Source organism: Larus michahellis, chromosome 4 (assembly GCF_964199755.1).
Source record: "Larus michahellis chromosome 4, bLarMic1.1, whole genome shotgun sequence".
Taxonomy (NCBI): domain Eukaryota; kingdom Metazoa; phylum Chordata; class Aves; order Charadriiformes; family Laridae; genus Larus; species Larus michahellis.
In genome coordinates, this window is record NC_133899.1 from 47,672,867 (window position 1) to 47,693,958 (window position 21,092).

The window sequence follows — 21,092 nt, forward strand, 5'->3', positions numbered from 1 at the left end:
GAATATGCTATTATAAACAAAAAGTGGCAGCAACAGAAATTCCAAGCCAGTTCTACCCTACCTCAGGTAAGAAGGAATTCTCTCTCCATTGAACAAATCGGTTAGCAAAGTGAATTAGGATGGTAAGGCAAAACTGCACCACCAAACAGAAGACAATATTTCAGGGCACAATCAGCCCTTTTGCTTTGCTGCACATAAAAAACCCCAGCCAAACTCAGTCCTTGTCCTCAATCTTCAGATCACAGAATTTGTTTCTTTCTACACAGACTGTGGATCCCCGTTTTTGGAACAAGGCTGCCCAAATTGTACATCAGATGAAGATAGAATGTGCTGACTCCAGTCCCACCCAAGAACCTACAAGCTCTGCAAAGGAACTCCTCACTCCACCAGTAACAGTTTTGCAAGAAGTCAGCGCTCCTGTTCACATGCCTCATCCAGCAGGAGATGCTCCCTCCCCTCTCATTATTGCTTGTCTGTCAACAGCCCTTGTCTTCCCCTCTTGGTTTCTGCCTGATCAAAGAGTGCCATGTCAACACAAGGAGCAAGAGGAAAAGAGAGTATATGTGTGACTGCTCTAAGGGTGGGCAAAATCCTGAAGTGGGCTGTGCCTTTCTGTTTCCTCTCTCCCAACTGCCAGATGCTTGGTCCTGCAACTGAAAGGAGGAGAAAGGAGAGGAGGTTACCAGAGTTCATTCACACTGCGCACAGGGCTGTGCTCGCCTCTCTTCCTGTTTGCATGGAAGTACAAGCCCCTCTGACAAAGGGAGAGAGAAAGAGGCAGAGAGGGAGAAAGAGGAGATGACAGTAAGAGAGGATAGACTTTTCCCAGGTTAATGAACTGGAAATTAACAACAAGCGATACCAGGAGTGATGTGGCCACCTTGCTGCCATGAAATTCCTCTAAAGGCCATTGACACAAGTTCCTTTGAACTCTGGAAAACAACACAAGCCAGGTCTGGGTAACAAAACTCCAGTCCCTTCTAGGCTTTCTACCTTCACCTCAGCTTTCAAGCTTCTCTCTAACCTAGAGTATAACCACCTCAGGAATGGCAAAAACTAGGGCATGCACTGGGTTACAGCAAGGAAGATGTTACAGTAGCAGCACCCCTCCACCTTCCCCTCCCCTCCAAGCTGTCTTGTAAAGTGACAAGTCGCCCTTTCTCAGCTCTGGCCAGATGAGCTGTGAAGCCAGTGTCCCGACATGGGGAGCAGAAGGAGCCACTTCGGAGCGATACCAACTTCTGCAGCACTGCATAGACAAACACAAGCAAAACTTGCTGTTTGTAGCTGAACTGCAATAATCCCCCATTGCTGGCTACGAATCCAATTCATTGACCGCTCAACACCACTATCGGCACCGACCTTCAGATGGCAGGAAACACAACTGAGGCTTTGACAGGGGCTTCCAACAGGAAAAATCCCATGTGTGCTCCTCCCAGGATGATGAAACACACACGGCAGAGTAGCTGCCCCCTCCTGCTGACAGAGGGGCAGAGGGCAGCTCTCTGCCATTCCTTGGGAAGAAGGGGAAGGGAGGAGATTCAGCCTCGAGCCCTGTCTACAGAATATGTTTGTCAGCATCAGCTATAATAGCAAACTCGCCCTATGAAAACTCGCTTTAAAATGGCAACAGCATTCTTTTGCCACTAACACTCACAATTTCCCCAGGCAAATTAAGCTATCCTACCAGTAAGCCTGTTTTTCCCTTGCACATCTGAATGTATCTACGCAAAGGTGGTTTTGGTTTGGTGTTTGTTTTTCTTCCTAGGGCCCCTGTATTGGCTAATGGTGTAATTCTTTCACACTTCTAACCCCATCACCAGACACACACACACAGAGAAAAAAAATGAATAAAAATCAAACGTGAAACATGTTCGAGCAAACTAGAAAATTTCCTACTACAAAACAGCCTGATAACTAGCAAGACCCTGCTTTGGAAAATTAAAGTTGAGATGTTTGCAGCTTATTATTCCTGCTGCTGACCAGCTCTCATACATCCTACATGCAGTGACAGCTCATCACATCCTACCTGAATGCTGAAAATGAGATCTGACCCCACCACCTTGGTTTCCTTATAACTGCCACTGCACGGCAGCACAAAAAACATGCCCACAGACTCAGTTTCTTTCTGGATTCCTTCTCTAGCTTTACTCAGACATCAATACCTTGTTCTACACAATTATACACAGATATCCAAAACACAATAACCAGCCATTCTTTGAAGCAACAGTTTTAAGACCCAGAGCTTCCTTAGTTTTTCCAAAAAACAGGGTTTAAGAGAGACAGGAAATACACAGTGTAATCCAGATCAGAGGTAATGGCAATAAAATGCTAGGTTCAAACAGCTATTTTTTTTCAAATGGGGCTTGCACAGAAGTGGGGAAAGAAAGAAAAAAAAAAAAGAGAGAAGCATCTCTTTCAAATCACTGTGAACTTCCACAGGGGTGCCACATCACAGAACAAAAGAAAAGAAAACTCTACCTTGGATCCTACATTCCTCCTTTATCACTCTCAGTCCCACAGATGTTACAGCCCTGCTTCAGGGAACACAAGTCTGACTCATGGCAGATTAAGAGATGTCATCCTAATGCCATTTCCAAACTGACACAAGAGATCAGAACTTTTATTAAAAAAAAAAAAGAGAGGAAAAAAACCCAAGAAGCATGAATTAATACTTAAAATAACATCCTGATAGTGGAGATGCCAGGGAAAAGGGTTAAACCTACACCTTAAGCAATAAGGGAACCAACTAGATTATGCCTAGAAAAGAGCACTGCGGGCCTTTTTTCTGCATGTGGAAAATGATAATGATAAATAATCACACAGCATGCTGTTTACCTGATTGTTTTCTTAAAAATAATTTCATCTCCACTAAACTATGCAGTAAGGGAATAACATTTCATGACCCATGCCTATTCTAGCCAAGTGCTTTTATCAGCTGCCATCACGAAAGGGAAATCTGCTCAGCCCATCTCTTCAACATCAGTATCCCAAACTGCCGTTGACTCCTCTGAGCAGGAACACGGCCCAGTCCACTGTCAACACTGAACTACTTCTAAAACAGATAAAAGCGGTTAGAAGCAGCTGCAACATTTTATTAGAAAGACAAGATGACAAAGGACATGTAAAGCTGTAGGATGTATCACAGCAAAGCAAGAAAGAGAACTTACAAGCCCTCAACTCCTAGCCCTTACAAGCCCTCAACTCCTAGCCCTTACAAGCCCTCAACTCCTAGCCCTTACAAGCCCTCAACTCCTAGCCCTTACAAGCCCTCAACTCCTAGCCCTTACAAGCCCTCAACTCCTAGCCCTTACAAGCCCTCAACTCCTAGCCCTTACAAGCCCTCAACTCCTAGCCCTTACAAGCCCTCAACTCCTAGCCCTTACAAGCCCTCAACTCCTAGCCCTTACAAGCCCTCAACTCCTAGCCCTTACAAGCCCTCAACTCCTAGCCCCTGTCCAGACCATCTTCTCTGTCAAACTGGTTGTCTTTATCCTCTAGCAGCTATGAAATAAAAGAACATGAAGAACAGAGGCAAAAGAGGAAAGAACAGAATAAAGGGGAGCACTGTTTACAGTACAACTCTTTGTTCATTTTTCTGGTTTCCTCCTTTCCTCCCACCCCAAGAGTGGTCTCATCAGCATGCTGCACATCACCATAACTGAAACAAGACTGTTTCTGGGAAACAGCCTTTTTTATAATGTATCTATATAGCACTTAGTATCCAAGCACCATCCCACCTAAAAGCATCAATCAAAACAAATACTACCGCTCACAAGCAAAACAGAAATACAGTACTGGATTGCAAAACAGGCAGGAAGCTCATTAAGATTCCCTTAAGAGCAGTAGGGGAAAAGTATCAATTCCCATTCATAGAAATATCATCCCTAGATGCATCACAGAGATCAGGAAGAAATGATGGTACTACAGAAATACCCATATAAAGAACACATCAGAGGGATATCGGAATGGAATTTTAAATTGCTTCAAAGTTAGCTTGACTGTTAGTCTACTCCCCATTCATCCATTACAAGGGATATATTTTGGCAGGTTTTGCTAACACTGCTCTTAGAAGAGCAAAAGAGAGGCACTGGTTCCCACCCTGCAGCAGACTTACATGTCCAAACCTAGATCGGCCAGAAGACTGCAGCAGACCAAGAAGAGAGATCAGAAGAGCTGCCAAGAAAAATAGTGAAGACTGGCATAGGGGTGCAGGTCAGAATAAAGGACTATTACAAGCTGTGTTGCAAAGTAAACTTGCCCTGATTTTGACTTTACTATTCCGGATCCTGGCTAAACAGTTATAAGGTAAAGTAACAGCAAAATGAGGAGGTTCTTTTTTTTATAAATCCACTGGGTGGAAGCTAGGAGGGAAGGGTTAAAGGTCTGAAAATGAGAGAAAGAGGATCTATGTGACAGGAAGGGAGCATGTGAGAGGGCGTGTGACAGGCTGTGTAGCAGAATGTGTGTGTAGATCTCATTCCCTCCGAGGCTCTTGGCCAAATGTGGAGCTGAACTTTCTGCAGACTTTGTCCTGCCAAGTCATGTTCCCTTCTCACACTGCCTGACATCACCACAAATACTCAGCTGGAAAACAGTCCGGAGCCGGACAGGGTCCACAGCTCAAACACCGGCCAGTGAAATGTCTGCACTGATGGCACACCCACCAGATGGGAAACCAGAGCCACCAACTCTCCTCACAGGTTATGCCCAAGCGCCCAGGAGGCCTCACCCTCATCCATCCAGAAAGAGCCCTAAAAGGCACGAAGAGACTGGAGGTACTAACAGACAAATGCTCTTCTATTTCCTAAGTAATGTAGCCCAGAACAGACTGAAAGACACAAAGGCTCTAACAGAAAAAAGCAAAAGAACTTAACCATCAGATTGTCAGGGTTTGTCACAAGCAACGTGCTGCAAGGAGCCCACTCTGTTCCCAACTCCGGTGCAATCTTGCCACAAGGAGAAGGAAGCCATCACACACGACCCATGGACGAACAAGGAGCCACTGGTTCTGCACAGACAGGCCTTCTAGAAGGGTCTGCATGAAGCAAGCAAGCAAAAACTATACTGCCAGAGAGCTCGTACCACCTGACTTCTCAGAAATGATTGTGAACCCAAGATCAGCGCTGGAAAATGCAAGCACGTGTACGAGTGTGTGGGGGCAGGCAATGGGGCTAAGTCAACAGGTGGCCGGATTTCTTATTTTGATCCTTGTATAAGGGAGAAGGGTGGGGATGGCCCGCTGATTCTGGGACACTGCTAAAGGCACCACCCAGAGCAAGTATCAGGGAGTACCAGTTGGATATGATACTGGAACAAGGGAGGACAAAGTCTGCAGTCTCTTCTTATTTTTGCTTCGGCCTTCACCCCCAGCCTTAAAAGTAGCATGATAGAAAATGTCCTCAAAGTACAGGTGACAGGGAGAAAATTCATGTTTTCTTCAGGCAAAGGTTTCTGCTTTCTCCTCTCCTGTTCTATTTTTAGAAAAACAAACAACAACTTGGGAGCTTTCTGCAGACCAAGGGAAAATTTTTCTTCAGTCCCACATAGCCCAGAAAGCTAAGTCCCCTCTTCTCAGATACATCCAGATAACAGAAGCTACATTATATGATCTACACTTATCAGTATTTTACATTTTAAAACAGTCCTCACAACAGAAGTTCTCTCTTCCTTTGCTAAGGAAGGGAGTTCGACACCTTCCTTAAAGGTCTAGCAGTGCAACTTTGCCTGTCCACATATACATATGGACCTTAAGTCATATCCCTAGGGCTTCCTGCCCAGAGCTGCAGATGCCTGAGAATCTGTCCCCCTCAGCAGCTGCAAACACAGAAGCTGTCTTTTGAACTTCTTCCCGGCCCTTTCACAGAAACCAGAATATTACTCCTCTCCTACAGACATCAACCAAGGGCGGAAAACAGTCAATCAGAAGACCAGAATCACAGAGTTGGTATTTGAAGGGAAGATGACAGACAGCTTCTCCCTCTACTCTCAGAGAGCGCAGCTATGTGAGCTGCCCTGCCTCGGTGGCAGTACTCACGCAAGCCAAAGCACACTGGTGAGGAGAGCTGGCCACAGGACTCTCTGTGTGTGCATGTCTGCATGCATGTCAAGGCAAACACCATCAGAGCAAGTCTCAAAGGCTGTTCCAGTACAACTTCATATGCCCACAAACATTCGTGCATGGGTTCCTGCTGGTAGGTGTGCAAGAAGCCACTACACATGGACTGCTGACAGCCTGACTGTGTAAAATCCTCCAGGAAAATTCACTGGCATGGCATGTGAAATCCTTTTTTTGCGCTGGCACGTTTCTGCATGCATGCCGCCGACAACCAAGATACACTACAGAACTGGTGCAGAAGCTGGCTTCTTTGCCCTCATTTTATAGGGGCACTAGATGGACTATTTAAATACCAAACATTTTCCTTTAAATGGATTGTACATACATTTTTCAAGATTACAATCATTCAATTTATTTTCTAAGTTAACGACAACTTATGATAAAGCCTAAAAATCATTTAAGCAAAGACACACGCACCCCCTATCCAAGCAGCACATGGTTGCTGGAGAACATTTAAAGAGTGTAATTCCCAAAACTTCAGGAAGTCACCAAGTCTGCAGCATCAAAATCCACTAAGTACCAAACAAAATCTTTCTTAAAAAGGCAGAAAGATTAGTTTCTTCAATTCACTTATTAAATTAGTTTAGTTCACTCAAAGCTGAGGAAGGCAGCATAGAACAGGGGGAAGGTGTTTCTCTCTTCCAATCTCTGAATAAAAACAAGACAAGGGAGGATGAGTTATGCTCATTCTAAGCTCTGGAAGGACACAATGACCAAAAATAAACAGTTCATTTTGCTAAGAACAGATAACACTACCCTGTTAAAATGAGTCGGTTTTAATAGCACACACTCCAGCAAGCATAATTTCTCTCATGTACTCAGTGTGTGATTTCTGTGATTACAGCCTAATCATTAAAAAATTTGCACATTTAATTTGACCTCTTTATTCAAATGCAGTTTTGTACAAGTCATGAGGAAAGAAATTATTCACCTAGTAAATACAAATGACCATTTTCTAACGTAAACATTTACTGTGATATAATAGCATAAATGGGTGTATGTAGATACACTGTATCATCCTGTTTAGCAAGAAATAGTAACAGATGAGCCTAACCAATTAGAATAAACCTTCCTTTTATATCAAATGCAAAAAAAAAGCTTAAATGAATTATTTAAATCACCAGATTTAATCATGATTTATATCAGCAAGTGGGAAGCCTTGATTTAAGCCAATTAACCTTGTTTGTTTCATAGTTGCAGTAGGACCAGTGGGCCAAGGCTGCCCCTCTCCCTGGAGGAAGAGAGGATAGGATTTCCATGCCCAGTTCATTTCTTGAAATTTCACAAGTATATTTGCCAATATTTTTTTTTTAAAAAACCTTAAAACAAACCAGAAAGCCTTACATGCCAGGAGACACCTACTCGCTTGTCAGTCATCTGCTTTAGCAATCAGTCTGATACTCACCTAACATCTTTTATTTACATCTCAGAGAGGTTTCTGTGCGTACACAATAAAACCTGACTCTGCAGCACGGCTTTTAAATTGCTTCAATCCTCAAGTCCCACAAGACAGTTCTCCTCCTTAATCCTACAGACACTAGTTTTGGACTCTTCAAAACAAGAATTAGATTTCTCATTCTCTAACACTGTTCTCTTAATTTCTTCATCAACTTCCTGCTAAATAAACATTTATCTTTTCCCCTCCTTTAAACATACTGGAGTACTCTGCAAGTGCTCTGGTCTCCTCTGTGCAGTACCCTAATTAGCCTTTGCCCTCCCCAAATAAGATGCTTGACTTAAACACTGTCAAGCTTTTAAGTGAAATTATACGAAAATTGAGTATATCACCTTAACATTCTCTGACACTCAATAAAGCAAGGAATTTTGCTTTACAGGAAATCTGGTTGCGAGATCTCCAGATCTAAAAGTGCAAGCTATGCTGGCTCCAGGGGTGTCTCCTCTTTAGTGAGGACACAAGAAAGGAATTTGTCTGTGCTCCAAAAATGGGGAAAAAAAAAGGTATTTTGTCCTGAGCAGGAAATCACAGAACAAAAACCACACAGGAGTGATAAAGTAACCCATCATACCACTTCTAACAGAGAAATTGTTAAGATCTGCCGAAACACAGACAGCTCATCTAATTTAACAATATTATACACATCTCAAACCTGTTTCGACTACAATACAGCTTCTAGCTGCAGCAACTCCAGCGAAAATACTAAGTCAAATGTTGTACTTGTATTAGCAGAAGTATGATCTAATGACCAAGTTCAACCTGTTTGCAGCCTAAATACGGACCTGTACCTGTCAGCAGGAAGCATTCCCCTGCATTCCCTCCCAACAGGACAGTTTCCACAGCCAAGAGAATGTGATTCTGCCTTCCTAAATTATTAGGCTGTGAAGAAAACAAGGTAATATATCCTTCTGCAGACCAGCAGAACATTTTCCCCTAGTGAAACAAGTATCTTTGTATAGAATCATAGAATGGTTTGGGTTGGAATAGACCTTAAAGATCATCTAGTTCCGACCCCCAGCCATGGGCAGGGACACCTATGACAGGTTTCACCTCAGTTCTGAAACACTGATTTTTCTCCAAGATCATCAGATCTGTGAATCTTATTACTTGGGGGTGGGAGGGAAGGGAGGGAGAGTGACATACAATCTGATAAGCTTTCCTATTCAATATGCAAAGACCCACACATCTGCAACAATGAGACTTTCACAGCAGCTGCTTCCAGAGCAGAAAGCAGGATCACCCTTCAATGCATTTAAGACAAAGCACATTATATTCTATAGTCTTCCCTTGGGCAAACAGCAACACAACTTCTGAAAAACATCAACAGCTACAGACCTTAAATACAAAACTTAAAATTTTGAAAACTGTCAACCTTCATAGCCATACAATCACAGACCAGATACGATTACAAGACACATGACTTTTGAGGCCCAAGACAATCACCACTGGATCAAACGCTTAACAACAGCAAAAAATTCATCCTTCTGTTTACCACAGAACAAGTGTGCTGAGTTGTGAGGACTAATCCTAGAGAAAGTACGTTTCTTGGCGGGGGGTGGAAAAAGTCATAGCCATCAAATGCACTTTAACACACTGGGAACATGACTCTTCCTGCAGGTGCAAGATCAGGACAAGGTAGCAAACTCATGCTCTGCACTTGCACGGCTGCATGCCTGTTCTTCTGCACACCCTCTGCCTGCCTCCTCGCTGCACAGCCAGCTGGTAAAGGAAACAGGCTGACACGGCACAGAGAGCTGCAGCAGCAGTAACTGGAAACAACGGACAAGGGTTACCCAAGGCACACAGCCAGGACATACTAATTCTGCGATAAAGTTTCCCGTTTCTTCTTTTTTTAGATTAGGCAATTTATATATATAGTCTCTGCTATGGTACTTCTCCTTGCATCCCTTCACAATACAAGTAGCTGCAGGTTTCCTCCAGCAGCTACAGATCTCCCGAGCAGCTCCACAACAACCCATGTTCTGTCCTACCTGAGCGGTTTATTCCCCTCACCTTTGATTTGGTGTGTGTGGGGGTGTGTGTAAGGGGGAGGAGATTGTTAATTATTTTCACCCCTGCTTTTCTCCTGCAAAAGCTGGCCTTCCCGGATGAAGGAGGATGCATGGGTGCATGCACATACGAGAAAGAAACATCACTGAACTCAGTGCTAGATTTCAAAAAAGGGGTTACACCAGAAAGCCACGCAGTCAGTCTGCCCTCGCAAGTCTTGCGGCAGCAGTAATCTTCTGTCAAACATGCCGCAGATGCGATAGCAGAGAAGCACAGAACAGCCAAACCCTATCTGGTCCTGGCACAATGTGTACCGCGTCCAATGCCCTCTTTCCACAGCCCAAAGGAAAGAAGGGCTGAGCTCAGCAACACTTGGCTGAAATTTTCAAGCTGCATTTGCTTCCCTAACTGAAAGCTAAGACATTTTTTTCTGTTTCTACCTCAACAGGGGGGTTACATCTCAAGACTCAGTTACTCCACAAACCAAGCCCGCCACTCACTAAACGAGGTGAAAAAAACAGCTTTTCCTTTTTCTTCTGTCTGTCCTCAAATATAGCCTTTTCCCTGACACCCGTGGAAGAGCAGATACTCCACGTACCTTGAAACAAGCAGCAGAGCTGAAAAGACTCTTCCCTACAGACAAACATAACCTGCAGTCATAGCCAGAAACTGGCTGACACGCAGCGATCCAAACGGTTAGTCAGAAACATGACTCAGTGTTGGAGACTCCCTCAAAAAAGCCTTGCAGTGAAGGGCCCAGCTGTGCCTTTAGGAAAGAGAAAAAGGGTAGGAAGAAATTTCAGGAGACAAAGTATTTCTCTTTCACCAACGGTCCAAGGTTTGCTTCCAGCCCATAAGGAAAGACCTGTTGTGACACATCTGCGGACAATCTGCTGCACAATGAGTGGCAGCAAGAGGGCACAATTAAGAGTCATCACCAATGTAAGCAAAGTTACCTTTTAACAACACCGTGCAGACAAGTTTGTGACCTAGAAAGCTCAGGATCTGGGCTGACAGGATACAACAGGTGAATGAGATACAGAAATGCAGAGCTGAGGAGACAAGGGAAGAGGAAAGCTGACGAGTTACCACAAAGCAAGTAAACATCTCCCTGCTGCAGCTGGCAGCATCTCGGAGACAGCAAACCTAGGCTCTTTGGCTGCAGGATAACAGCCACGAGTGACCGATCTCCCCTCCCAAAACGCCTGCTCCAACTCCCTAGGTCCTTCCACCTGCTGTTGCCGCCCGTTCTCCGACCTCGTTAGTGGGGGGGACCCCCTCCAGCGCCACGGCTGCGCAGCCCGAGGCGGCACAGGCCCCGCCACCCGCAACACAAACAATGCGGGACCGCCGGATCTCAGCCCGAGGAACCAAACCCACTCCCGCCCACGGCGCAGGGGAGCGGGCCCGGCGGAGCCGCCGACCCACTTCCAGCCCGGCCCTCACCCCCACCAGGCCCTGGGCGGCTCGGCGGGACGCTCCACCGCCTCCTCCCTTCCTTCCAGCACTTTCCACGCCGGCACCGGGCCTCAGGAAGCGCTGTCAAGGCTCGGGCCGGCGCAGGCCGCGAGGCCGAAGAGCGCGTCCTTGTCCCCCGCCGTGAGCGCACGAGCCTTCACCCCCCTCCGCCCCAGCCAGGACCGAGGAGAAAAGTTACCGGCGCAGCTCCTCCGCGATGTCCGGCCGCCCCCCGTGGCGCAGGTGCCCGAGCCGCCGGCGGGAGGGGGCGGCCCGACCCGGCCTCTAGTCCCGGCGGAGCTGAGGTGATGTCACGCGCAGCGCGGCACCGGGTCACGTGCAGGCGCCGCCCGCCCCGGGCTCGCGGGGGGGCGGGGACGAGGGGGCCCCGCCCCTCGTCCCCGCCCCCCCGCGAGCCCGGGGCGGGCGGCGACCGCCCGGGCCTTCCGCTGTGCTCAGGGAAACTGTGTCCGTGCGAGCCCGCGGCCGCCGGCGGGTCGGTTCCGCGTTGCGGAGGTGTGTGTGGGGGGAAGCGCCATGGCGGCCGGTGCGGCCGCTGTCCTGCTCCTCCTGGCCCTCTGCCTGCAGCCGCCGCCCGCCCGGCCCCGCAGCCTCCGCTTCGTAACGCTGGTGAGGGGCCGGGGGAGGGGGAAAGGGGGGAGGGCCGGGAGCGGGGATGGCTCGGGGGTGTCCGGGCCGGGGTAACGCGGTGCCGCCCGCAGGTGTACCGGCACGGAGACCGCTCGCCCATCAAGGCCTACCCGCGGGACCCCTACCAGGAGGCCGCTTGGCCGCAGGGCTTCGGGCAGCTCACGCAGGTGAGTGCGGGGCCGCGGGGGGGGCCACGACCGGGGCCACGGCCGGGGGTAACGCCCGGTGCCGTTGCAGGTGGGGATGCGGCAGCAGTGGGAGCTGGGCCAGGCCCTGCGGCGGCGTTACAGCGGCTTCCTCAGCGACGCGTACCGGCGGCAGGAGGTCAGTGACGGGGCTCGGGGCGGGGGGGGGAGGGGGTGGGAGAGCAGGGAAGCGCCGGGCCTCGTCTCAACGTATTTTTGTTTCCCAGCCCGTTTGCGCCGCAGGACGCCGATCTGGAGAAGGGGGGAAGCGGGGACAGGCCTTGTCCCGAGCCCGGCGGCGGGGGCAGGGTCGGGCGGCAGCAGCCCCCGGCTCTGAAGTCAGGGGGACAGAATAGGAATGCTGTGTGCTAGCTGGTACTTGCTTCTAACTGGAAATTGTGAGACACTGTTTGTTTTATTTTCACGCCAGCTGACAAGAATGCAGCCCGTGCTTGCCCTCCCCTCCCCAGGGCGCCTCAGGTATAGTCTCGTGGGAGTCTGTACACATAAGCAGCAGTTACTGCCCAAAAGTGACCCTCTCCTTTGTTTCCACCTCTAAAGCATCAAGAGCTTCATTTCGCCCAAAGCTATTAATTTTCCTCTCTCTCTTTCCAGAATGTTGCCACACCTTATATTAGTTCTTGAGAAACCGGTAGGTTTCTTTTATAAAAAGTTACAGAGCCCTTGTGGAACCATGTGCTAAGCACAGAGGAAAATTCGAAAGATTAAAAAAAGTAAGGAAATAGAAAATCCCCCCCACATACCCCTGCTGGCTGATCAAAGGGGTGTGAGTCAACTGGAACGTGAGCAAGCGTCACCATGAGAGAGGCATGCCGTGGCATGGTTCGGATGGACAGCAGGCAGTCGAGACCCCCTTGTGCTACCGCTGGCTCTGCATCAGTTCAGTTAGTTTATCTCAGCTCACTTCGGGTGATTGACCAGATGGGGCAGAGAATCCTCATACAATTTTTTGTCTTTGTTTTCCCCCTTTTTTGTCTCCCCAGTAAATACACAGCTTGTTCAGGTGACATCCCTTCTTTGACATTTGCTTCATCAACAAAACTTCCAGCATCAGCTTAAACACAGATCCTTTAACCTTCCTCGGTAGTTCTTTTCCAAGCATACTTCACTCTTATAAAGCTTTTGCCAGATGAAACTGTTTTCCTTCTCTTGCTTGAGAAGGGAAAACAAACTAAGGCATATGCAAACAAAAGCCATTCTGCTAACCAAGCCCAAACCCCTGCTCGAGTTGAGCAACCTTCCTCTTAGACGAAGTGTTGCCTCTGGGTGACATATGACCGTTTGTCACCTGACTCAGCGACAAGCTGGAGCCCTGGCAAAAGGTGCTGAAGAAAGCATGTATGCTCAGGGCTTAATTGTTTTTTATGACACTTCTAGAATTAGATCCTTATCTTTTGAGACATTTCCTTTCTGTTTATTCAGAGGTTACCGAGGATGAAAGCAATCCTGTCTAATGAGTACAGGGTCAGTTGTTTTCAAGCCACAGTTAAGAGGTAAAAGTGGGTAGAAATTGTCAGAGAAAAGACAGCTCTTTTTTTTTTTCCCCTCATGACTGTTAAGTTTTGAGATACACTTCACATGGGAGCTGCTATACAGAGTGAGCATATGTATTTTTCCTTATGTTTCTCTCTCCTCATGTAACATTTAAAAAAAGAAATCTCAATCTTGACATTGTATTTCACTTTTCTGGCTTTTTATTCTTCTTGTTTCAGATTCAGCATGCTGTTTTCTAGGACATTCTTTCATGATTTCTTCTGTGTTCCTCTTGCTTTATCACTGCTTTCTCTTCAGTCTCCCCCTAAGTGTTTTCAGTACACAGATACCAGAATATCAAAGTTTTGCCATTTTGACGCTCTGAACTTTTCTATATTTTTCTTATTTCTCTTCTTTCTGGCTCAGATCGCTCTCTCTGAGCTCTGGAATGGTAAGTCTTGGCCCATTAATCCCAAGAGCCTGCAATGATCTGTAAATGTAGTGCATTTCCTATCTGCGCCCATTATTATCTGTATCTCTGTCTTGCCGTTTTCTGACTCTTCCTGATCTACTGACTCCTTTCTATCTGTAATCTCTGTACAGTGCATCTGGCTATCCCACTGGTCCCGAACAGACTGCTCCAGTATTACACACCACATTGTCTTTGTGTCCATCTTTATAGTTTTGCCCAGATTGACATCAGCAGGCTCGGTCACTTCAACTCCTGTTATCCTGTTGTCCCTGAGCAGCTGCAGGGCACTTGGCAAACGTTCCTCAGCAAGTGCATCGTCCTCCGTCTGAGCACCACTGTGTTACTAATGGTAATGTAGTCTGTCCCTGTCCTGGCAGATCTTCATCCGCAGCACGGACTGTGATCGGACGCTGATGAGTGCAGAGGCCAATCTTGCAGGCCTGTATCCCCCAGAGGGACAGCAGGTGTTCAACCCTAACATCTCCTGGCAGCCCATCCCTGTGCACACAGTGCCTGTGTCCGAGGAAAAGGTAAGTTAGTCTCAAGTGCTGTGTCATGCTGACTTCTCCGAAAGTCTTTGCTTCAGTCTCAGTTCAGATTGTCTTGAACTTCTCCTGGGACCTGCTTAGCAAAGGTTCTTCTGTTCTCAGAACAAGAGGAGAATTCAGGGGCTGTGTTCACTCAACATGTTATCTGCAACACCTCAGCAGACCACACACCATCTGGAGTATGTTAGAAAGTAGTACTTGAGGCTGTTTATAGCTGCATCCTGCTAGTCAGGGTTTTATTACAGTTGCACGTGTCGACTGCAAATTTTGTACTTCGGTGTTCTCGGTGACCTAGGTGCCCTTCTTGTCTCTGCCCAGCTACTGAAGTTTCCTTTGCCCCTCTGTCCACGGTATGAACAGCTACAGAATGAAACACGGCACTCAGCAGAATATGTAAATAAGACCAAAGAGAATTGGGTAAGTGATTGTTTGCATGAGATAAGGTGGTCTTAAGCTCATAGTTAAAGTATTATCAATCACCTCTCTATATATACTCAGAGCTTTAAGAAAGGGGTAGAAATACCTATGCATGTAATAAGAGATTAGAAAACTGAAGGGCTTTCTCTTTTCTCATACCTACAGCAATTCCTGCAGATGGTGGCAAATAAGACTGGCATCTGGGATGTCTCTCTCGAGTCTGTTTGGAGTGTGTATGACACACTGTTCTGTGAAGTAAGTTTGGCCATCATCTTACAGCCACGGGAATTTGGTCTTTAGGGCTCACTGGATTTGACAGAAAATTATTTTGCAAAATCCCATAAAACAATTTTTCACCGTTCCCACCCTACAGTCAGAAACAGTGTTCCAATTTCAGAATAACTGTTCCTGCTCACTAGAGGCATGTGCCAGGAATTACCTGCTTTTGCACCCTATAACTTCCCACTTTGTAGCTTAGATGTGTATCGTGTCAGAGCCAGAAGTCGTCCCACCTCCATAATAAGTATCTCTTTTGATGACTGCAATCTGAAATCTTTAGATCTCTGTGGACAAGTCTGAGTTAAGTAAAGTAGAAATGACATCTCTGGAAACTGAAGAGTATTAACTTTATGATTTAATTTGTGAGCTTAAATTAGGACTATTCCTGGTTCTACCTCTCTCTATTACTTTAGATCAATCACTTTTCTTTCTGTGCTTCTGTTAATGCCACGTCTAAAAGAAAATAATGCCCTTCTAGGTTAAGTGGGGTTCATCCACATCTGGTTTTTGACCTATTCTAAGGTTTGCCAGAGAAAGACTCTACAGACAGATGTTACCCTTTTACTGTCTGGGGTGGGCACCAAACTCTATATTCACATGGAGTTTTGTTGAAAGCACATCTCATGAAGGCCTAAATGAAATGAGAAATTGGGTTAGCTGTGCTGTGACAATGCTAAAGTAAAGGTCACGTATCCAGGCGACGTACAGTCATTGCACACCAGTTTATTTGTGTATAACTGTACACCTTGATGAAGTAAATTACAGAAATCTTTCATGTCAAACTAGCCAGTTGTGGAAGAAGCAGTAAACCCAAACATTCTGACACTCTGTCATGCTGGCAGTGGTATACAGTAGTATGTGCTCTTTTGGGGATGTACAAGATAAATCTGCATGGAATTGCACGTTGCTATATAAAATACCAGCTTGAGTTGCTGCAAGTTGAGAATATTCCAGTCCAGAGCTGCACTGCCCTATGTAAATTTGCCCTTGGTATCACAAACTCAGTCTCCTGTCTTGTAATGATCACAGTGAAGCAACTTCTGTCGGTAACAAAAAAATCCTTTGGTCAAAGAGATGAAGGATTTCAAATCCTCTTCTTTTTCTAGACTCACTTAAAGAGCTTGCAGATTGGGCCCAGGCGGCCAGCTGACAATCACTATAATCCCCGAGAACTTGAAGAATAGCTCAGTGTCCCAAAATGAAACCAGAACGTTTTGAGGGAGTTTTACCCGCAAAACTATGCCCTCAGGCTGATCAGTCTCTTCAGCTGCTTTGGGCTTCCTCCTTTTTTCTCACTAACAGTGCTGTGAAGAGAGGATTGTTTTTCTCACCTGAGCCAGTAGATTCATTCTACCATCTGGCTGGAGAAAATAAAAAAGTCCAAGAAATGGCTGAAATTACCAGCTATTCTCTTTGTAAATTATTGAAAAAACTAACTAAATATCTAAGTTGCTGATGGGAATTTTTCCAAACCACTCAGACAGAATGGGCGCTTAAGGATATTCAACCTCATCTTCTGGCAGTTTAATGGGATGTGGCAGAGCAAATTGCTCCGAGTAATGCCAGGGAACCACAACTGCTGTTTTTCTGCCAGTATAACTAATCCTTTCTTGTAATGGGTTGGCTGCAAAGCAAATTCTTCTCTTGGTTCACAGTTGTGTGTATTCTGGGTTTGAGTACTGGGCTTCGTCAGTGGTGCATCCCAGTATTACGTCTGCAGCATGCTTGCTAACTTTCTCCAGTATTATTCAGTGTCCCTCAGAGCCTCCAGGGAAATTCTGCTGTGGGTACACCAGAAACCTTGAGTTTGTGCTTTTTCATGTTTTGGGTTTTGTGGGGTTTTTTGTGGTTTTTTTTGACTGCATGCTATCTACAGGGCAGAATCAGCCCCACATAAAGTAAAAGCCCTAAGATTATTGTATCAGCATTAACGACATAACCCTGCACTCCAGTTGTGCTTTCACAGAAATGTAGCTCCTAGATTTTAACCTTTATGCTTCTCTTCATTAGTTTCTGAAACAACATTAAAACCCACATAATGTTGTTTGTATGCAGCACAGCAGTGTGAGGACAGAAGCGCAAATAGAAAAGGGGCATATTTAAAATAATAGAGGAAATCAGTAGCAGTATGGGACGGGCCCCACACACCTTGGCTCCCATTCTCTGATCAATCTGCAGTCCGTGCTACCTGCGAATGAGTATTCTGTTTCTCTTTCTAGCAAGCACACAAAATGGATTTGCCTGTATGGGTGACACCAGATGTCATGACTCAGTTGAAGCAACTAAAAGATTTTGGTTTTGAATTTCTGTTTGGGATCTACAATCGGGTAGAAAAAGCTCGTCTGCAAGGCGGTAAGTGCACCGGGGAGGGAGCTTTGTGCAGCTCTTTCTAGTTTTTGCCTCTTACCAGCTGTTCCTTTTGATCAGGGGTCCTGCTGGATCACATAAGGAAAAACCTAACCAAAGCAGCAAATGTTTCTGCCCACCAGAACCTGAAACTACTTGCCTATTCAGCGGTAAGTCAGAGCTTGGGGGCTAGCTTTTATCCATCTCCTCCTCCTCAAAGGGGACTGGGGCGTGGTGATAGTTTTAACCCGTTCTGGCTTCTCTACAGCCCACACAGTGACCAGGATGTGCACCTTTGCCACTGCCTGGGTGGGATGTGCAAGATCTAGCATCATTCCTCTGGGGCCCCTAAGGAAAATTCCCAACTTGCGCTTTGTTCCTGTTAGCTCAGGCTTGCGGATGAGACTGGCAAACTTTGGGGAGCCACTGCTGTATTTATTTAGTAGATGGGTTGATGCTACTCAGATGTGCTGTTTCAGCAGTGTAGATAGAGAGCCATCCCCCCTTTCCAGCAGCCTACTGACTGGAAAGTCAAGCATCTCTCCCAAATTGCTCCCTAGAGATTCATTCTTAAAAGAACAATGCAGGATATATATGGCTGTGTTTCACTTCCTCCCCTTCTCCGGCACCGTCACAGATCACCATTCTAGAAGTGCAGTTCCTCTCCCTTCTTCCAAACGGAAGTTACAAAGGTGACATCCCCTCAGCACTGCCTTGTCCATTACTGGTATGGTCTGAGCTGCCCTGCCACATCCATAAGGGTGACTGATTTGGTTTTTTTCCCTCTTTCTCAGCATGACACCACACTTGTGGCACTGCAGATGGCTCTAGATGTCTACAACAAGATTCAAGCACCATACGCCTCATGTCATTTATTTGAGCTGTACCAAGAGGAAGATGGGTGAGGGCTGCAGTAAAGATGTCTGCTGTGATTTCACCTCAAGGGTTAGATACCTAGGCTAGGCTTCACCCTAGGAGGATGCCATCTTGCTCCTGGTGGCAGACTCGTAGGAGGAAAACTACCACCAGCATAAAGTAAAGGCTGTGCACACCGAGTGTTTGGGAAGGGATGACTTTAGCTGGATAAAAATAACTCAAACCATCATCTAACTGTATTTTGTTTTGTTTTCAGTAACTTCTCTGTGGAGATGTTCTTCCGGAACGAGAGTGGAAAGGAACCCTTCCCACTGACAATCCCTGGCTGTCAGCATAGATGCCCACTGCAAAGATTCTTGGAACTCACAGATCCTGTTGTACCCCAGGACTGGGAGCAAGAATGCCAGGTAGCAAGCAGAGTGCATGACACAGGTGAGCCCCTGATGGACCAGAGCACGGCAGAAGGGTAAAGCTTGGACAGTACCATGTTGACCACTTCTTTTCTCCCTTGCAGAACTGTTTGTGGGTCTGGCTGTGTGTGGATCCATTCTTCTTCTCCTTATAATCCTCCTTTTGACTGTACTCTTTCGCATACAGTCTCAGCCCCCTGGCTACCGGCATGTTTCCAATGAGGGAGAAGAGCAGGCCTGACAGTTGCTTCAACTCCTTCCCCGGCAGTAGGAGGGAGCAGTGTTGCCCCTAAGGATGATTGGGCACCTTCGGTTACTGAGCATTCTTCTGCTTTGGCCATGCCTTCCCAGAATGAAGCTGGACGTGATTTTTGGATGCTTTCTAAAGGTGACATCCCAGGGAGAGAGGACTGAGCTACTCTAATGGAAATGACACCTTAATTCTGAAGCCCGTATACTGTGTGGTGCCCCCAGTCCTCATACACATTACCTAGTCTGGGATTCCCAACGTGGCCAGTTGGAGCTGGTCAAGAGTTTTCCTCCTTTCAGTGATTGTGAACGTTACCAGTCACCATGACTGTGGCAGAGGGGCTTGGACCTCCAGCAGCTGTGACATCCGGTGCAGTCAGGAGTTGCATCTCTCTTCAGGGTCAGCCTGCTTTGAGTGCTTTTCTCTCAAGCCATTGGGCTGCTGATGGTGGGACGGCTGGGCTTGGAGCAGAAGGCGCAGTTCACCAACAATGCACCGAGACTCATCTATTGTCCACGCAGGGGGAACTGCTGCAGATGATGGCAGACAGTGAAAAGTGTTTCTTGAGGTTGCTGCTGGCAACTGGTCTTTTCTTCCCTCCTCACATTGTGGTTCAAGGGAGAACTGGCCTGGAATTAGGACAAGATTGAAAACCTGGCAGTAGTTTCTAGGATTCAGCTCAGAGTAGGTTACCTATTATCCAAAGAAGCTCTAAATGCTTCATCAGAGAGATGAATTCCTGTGACCATAGCAAGCCTGCACCCAATTTCTCATGCAATGTTGGCTCTAGAAAGGAGAGTCCCCATAGATAAGAAACTTGGGCTGAATCTAAAGATTCAGCCTTTGAATTTGACTTCCCCACCTCTGAACTTCAAGTACCTATTACAGGCAGTATAGTGTACTGCAGGTAGTCCAAATCTCAGCTATAAGCCCATTCTGCTTTACTAGTAGAATGTTTTTATGCTGTAATTAAAGAGATGTAGCAGAATTGTTTACCTAAGACTAGATTAAATGCCAAGTTCTGTAGTTTTTCTTCCTATCTGTCTTCCCTAATGGATGGACAACAAACAAACCCCATTAAGGAACAGAGTTTGCAGGTGACTGTGGATCCCTTTATTTGCCATGTTTCGGCATTTTGTCCAACGTGTGATTCTTTTTCCAGGCTGTCCTCTCTGTGCACTGCAGCTGCTGCAGGGAACTTCATGCCAAGCGCTCACCACCTGCCTCGTAACTTTTGGCAGAAAATGAGAGACTGCGGCAGGCACCAGAAGCACAGGCTCTTCACATGGTGATGCTGCACATTCACTTCTTGCTTTTACTTCCCTTTCTGCTGCAGTTCTCTTCCCCTCTTGGCGGCAGAAGCCAGTTCTTATGTTACAGACGTTTCCTTTTCTTCCCCTATGGAGTACCATGGGGACTTTTCCCTACACCATAATCGGCATCTGCCAGCATGGGAACTCTAAATCAGCAGAAGCAGCTTGCTGTTCTCAGCATCTTCCTCACCTTTTTGTCCTCTGAAGATATCATGTAGGTCTCCTGCACAGTGAGACAGTCATAAAGGAAAGGCTACTGCCTGTGAGAACAGGCACAAGAAAGACATAGAAAGTGCATTTAGGACGACCAGACCTATTATTTTTAAAGGCAGCAAATTTTGCACACGCAGAGCAAAGGTTTCTATGATGATTTAGACATTTTGACTGTGAATGACTTTCTGTAATTGCTCCAATACATTTCCTTTTCTTTATTAAAATCAAATTCGCACTGAACTCAACTCCTCTTTTTCTCTAAGAATTCACTGGGCTAGCACCAGTTGCTCAGTGTTGAAAAACAGGCAGAACTTGCTGCGGTACACCCCCTCCCAAAGTAAATCCCTGATTTACAATCATAGCAGGGTGTGAATTGAGATAACTATTTTTGACTGCAGCAACCATGTGTAGATACAGCTTATAATGCATCCTGCCCAATGTGGAAGGGTCCACTGTAGACGCACTACTATGACTGATATTTACACCACTGTTCTAGGTCTCTTAGCCCTCCTGCAGAAAGGTCAATAACTTCTTCCCCCATACAGAAACAGTTCAGTGGAATGCTCAAAGCAGCCACTCTCTTTATCAAAGAAGAA

The 21,092-nt window shown here is 46.4% G+C and overlaps 2 protein-coding genes across 6 annotated transcripts in view; one reads left to right on the forward strand and one right to left on the reverse strand.

Annotated features, from left to right (window-relative positions):
- NR1H3 (nuclear receptor subfamily 1 group H member 3) overlaps positions 1-11,408 on the reverse strand; it is a 29,462-nt gene extending 18,054 nt beyond the window's left edge. The window contains exons 1-3 of one of the 5 annotated variants that reach the window (XM_074584426.1): positions 11,242-11,399; positions 10,541-10,636; positions 10,183-10,350 (exon numbers count right to left, since the gene is read on the reverse strand). The gene's annotated coding sequence lies outside the window, so the exon portion shown is untranslated. Of the gene's footprint in view, positions 1-10,182; positions 10,351-10,540; positions 10,637-11,030 lie in introns of all 5 variants that reach the window. The other 4 variants (XM_074584427.1, XM_074584428.1, XM_074584425.1 and 1 more) reach the window with 4 other exon arrangements.
- Positions 11,409-11,421: 13 nt separating this feature from the next.
- ACP2 (acid phosphatase 2, lysosomal) lies at positions 11,422-20,736 on the forward strand. Its single transcript, XM_074584446.1, has 11 exons — positions 11,422-11,672; positions 11,765-11,860; positions 11,931-12,017; positions 14,222-14,374; positions 14,711-14,809; positions 14,975-15,064; positions 17,308-17,440; positions 17,516-17,604; positions 18,229-18,335; positions 18,567-18,742; positions 18,825-20,736. The coding sequence occupies exons 1-11, from the start codon at positions 11,580-11,582 to the stop codon at positions 18,959-18,961; spliced, it is 1,260 nt and encodes a 419-aa protein (XP_074440547.1). The 5' UTR covers positions 11,422-11,579; the 3' UTR covers positions 18,962-20,736.
- The last annotated feature ends 356 nt before the right edge of the window (positions 20,737-21,092 follow it).

Excerpts from the sequence above, each read along its gene's own strand:
- ACP2 (XM_074584446.1), top strand. The coding sequence starts at position 11,580 with ATGGCGGCCGGTGCGGCCGCTGTCCTGCTCCTCCTGGCCCTCTGCCTG. Across the intron at positions 14,810-14,974 it reads ATAAGACCAAAGAGAATTGG|CAATTCCTGCAGATGGTGGC; the intron begins GTAAGTGATTGT and ends TCATACCTACAG. Across the intron at positions 18,336-18,566 it reads CTGTACCAAGAGGAAGATGG|TAACTTCTCTGTGGAGATGT; the intron begins GTGAGGGCTGCA and ends TTTTGTTTTCAG.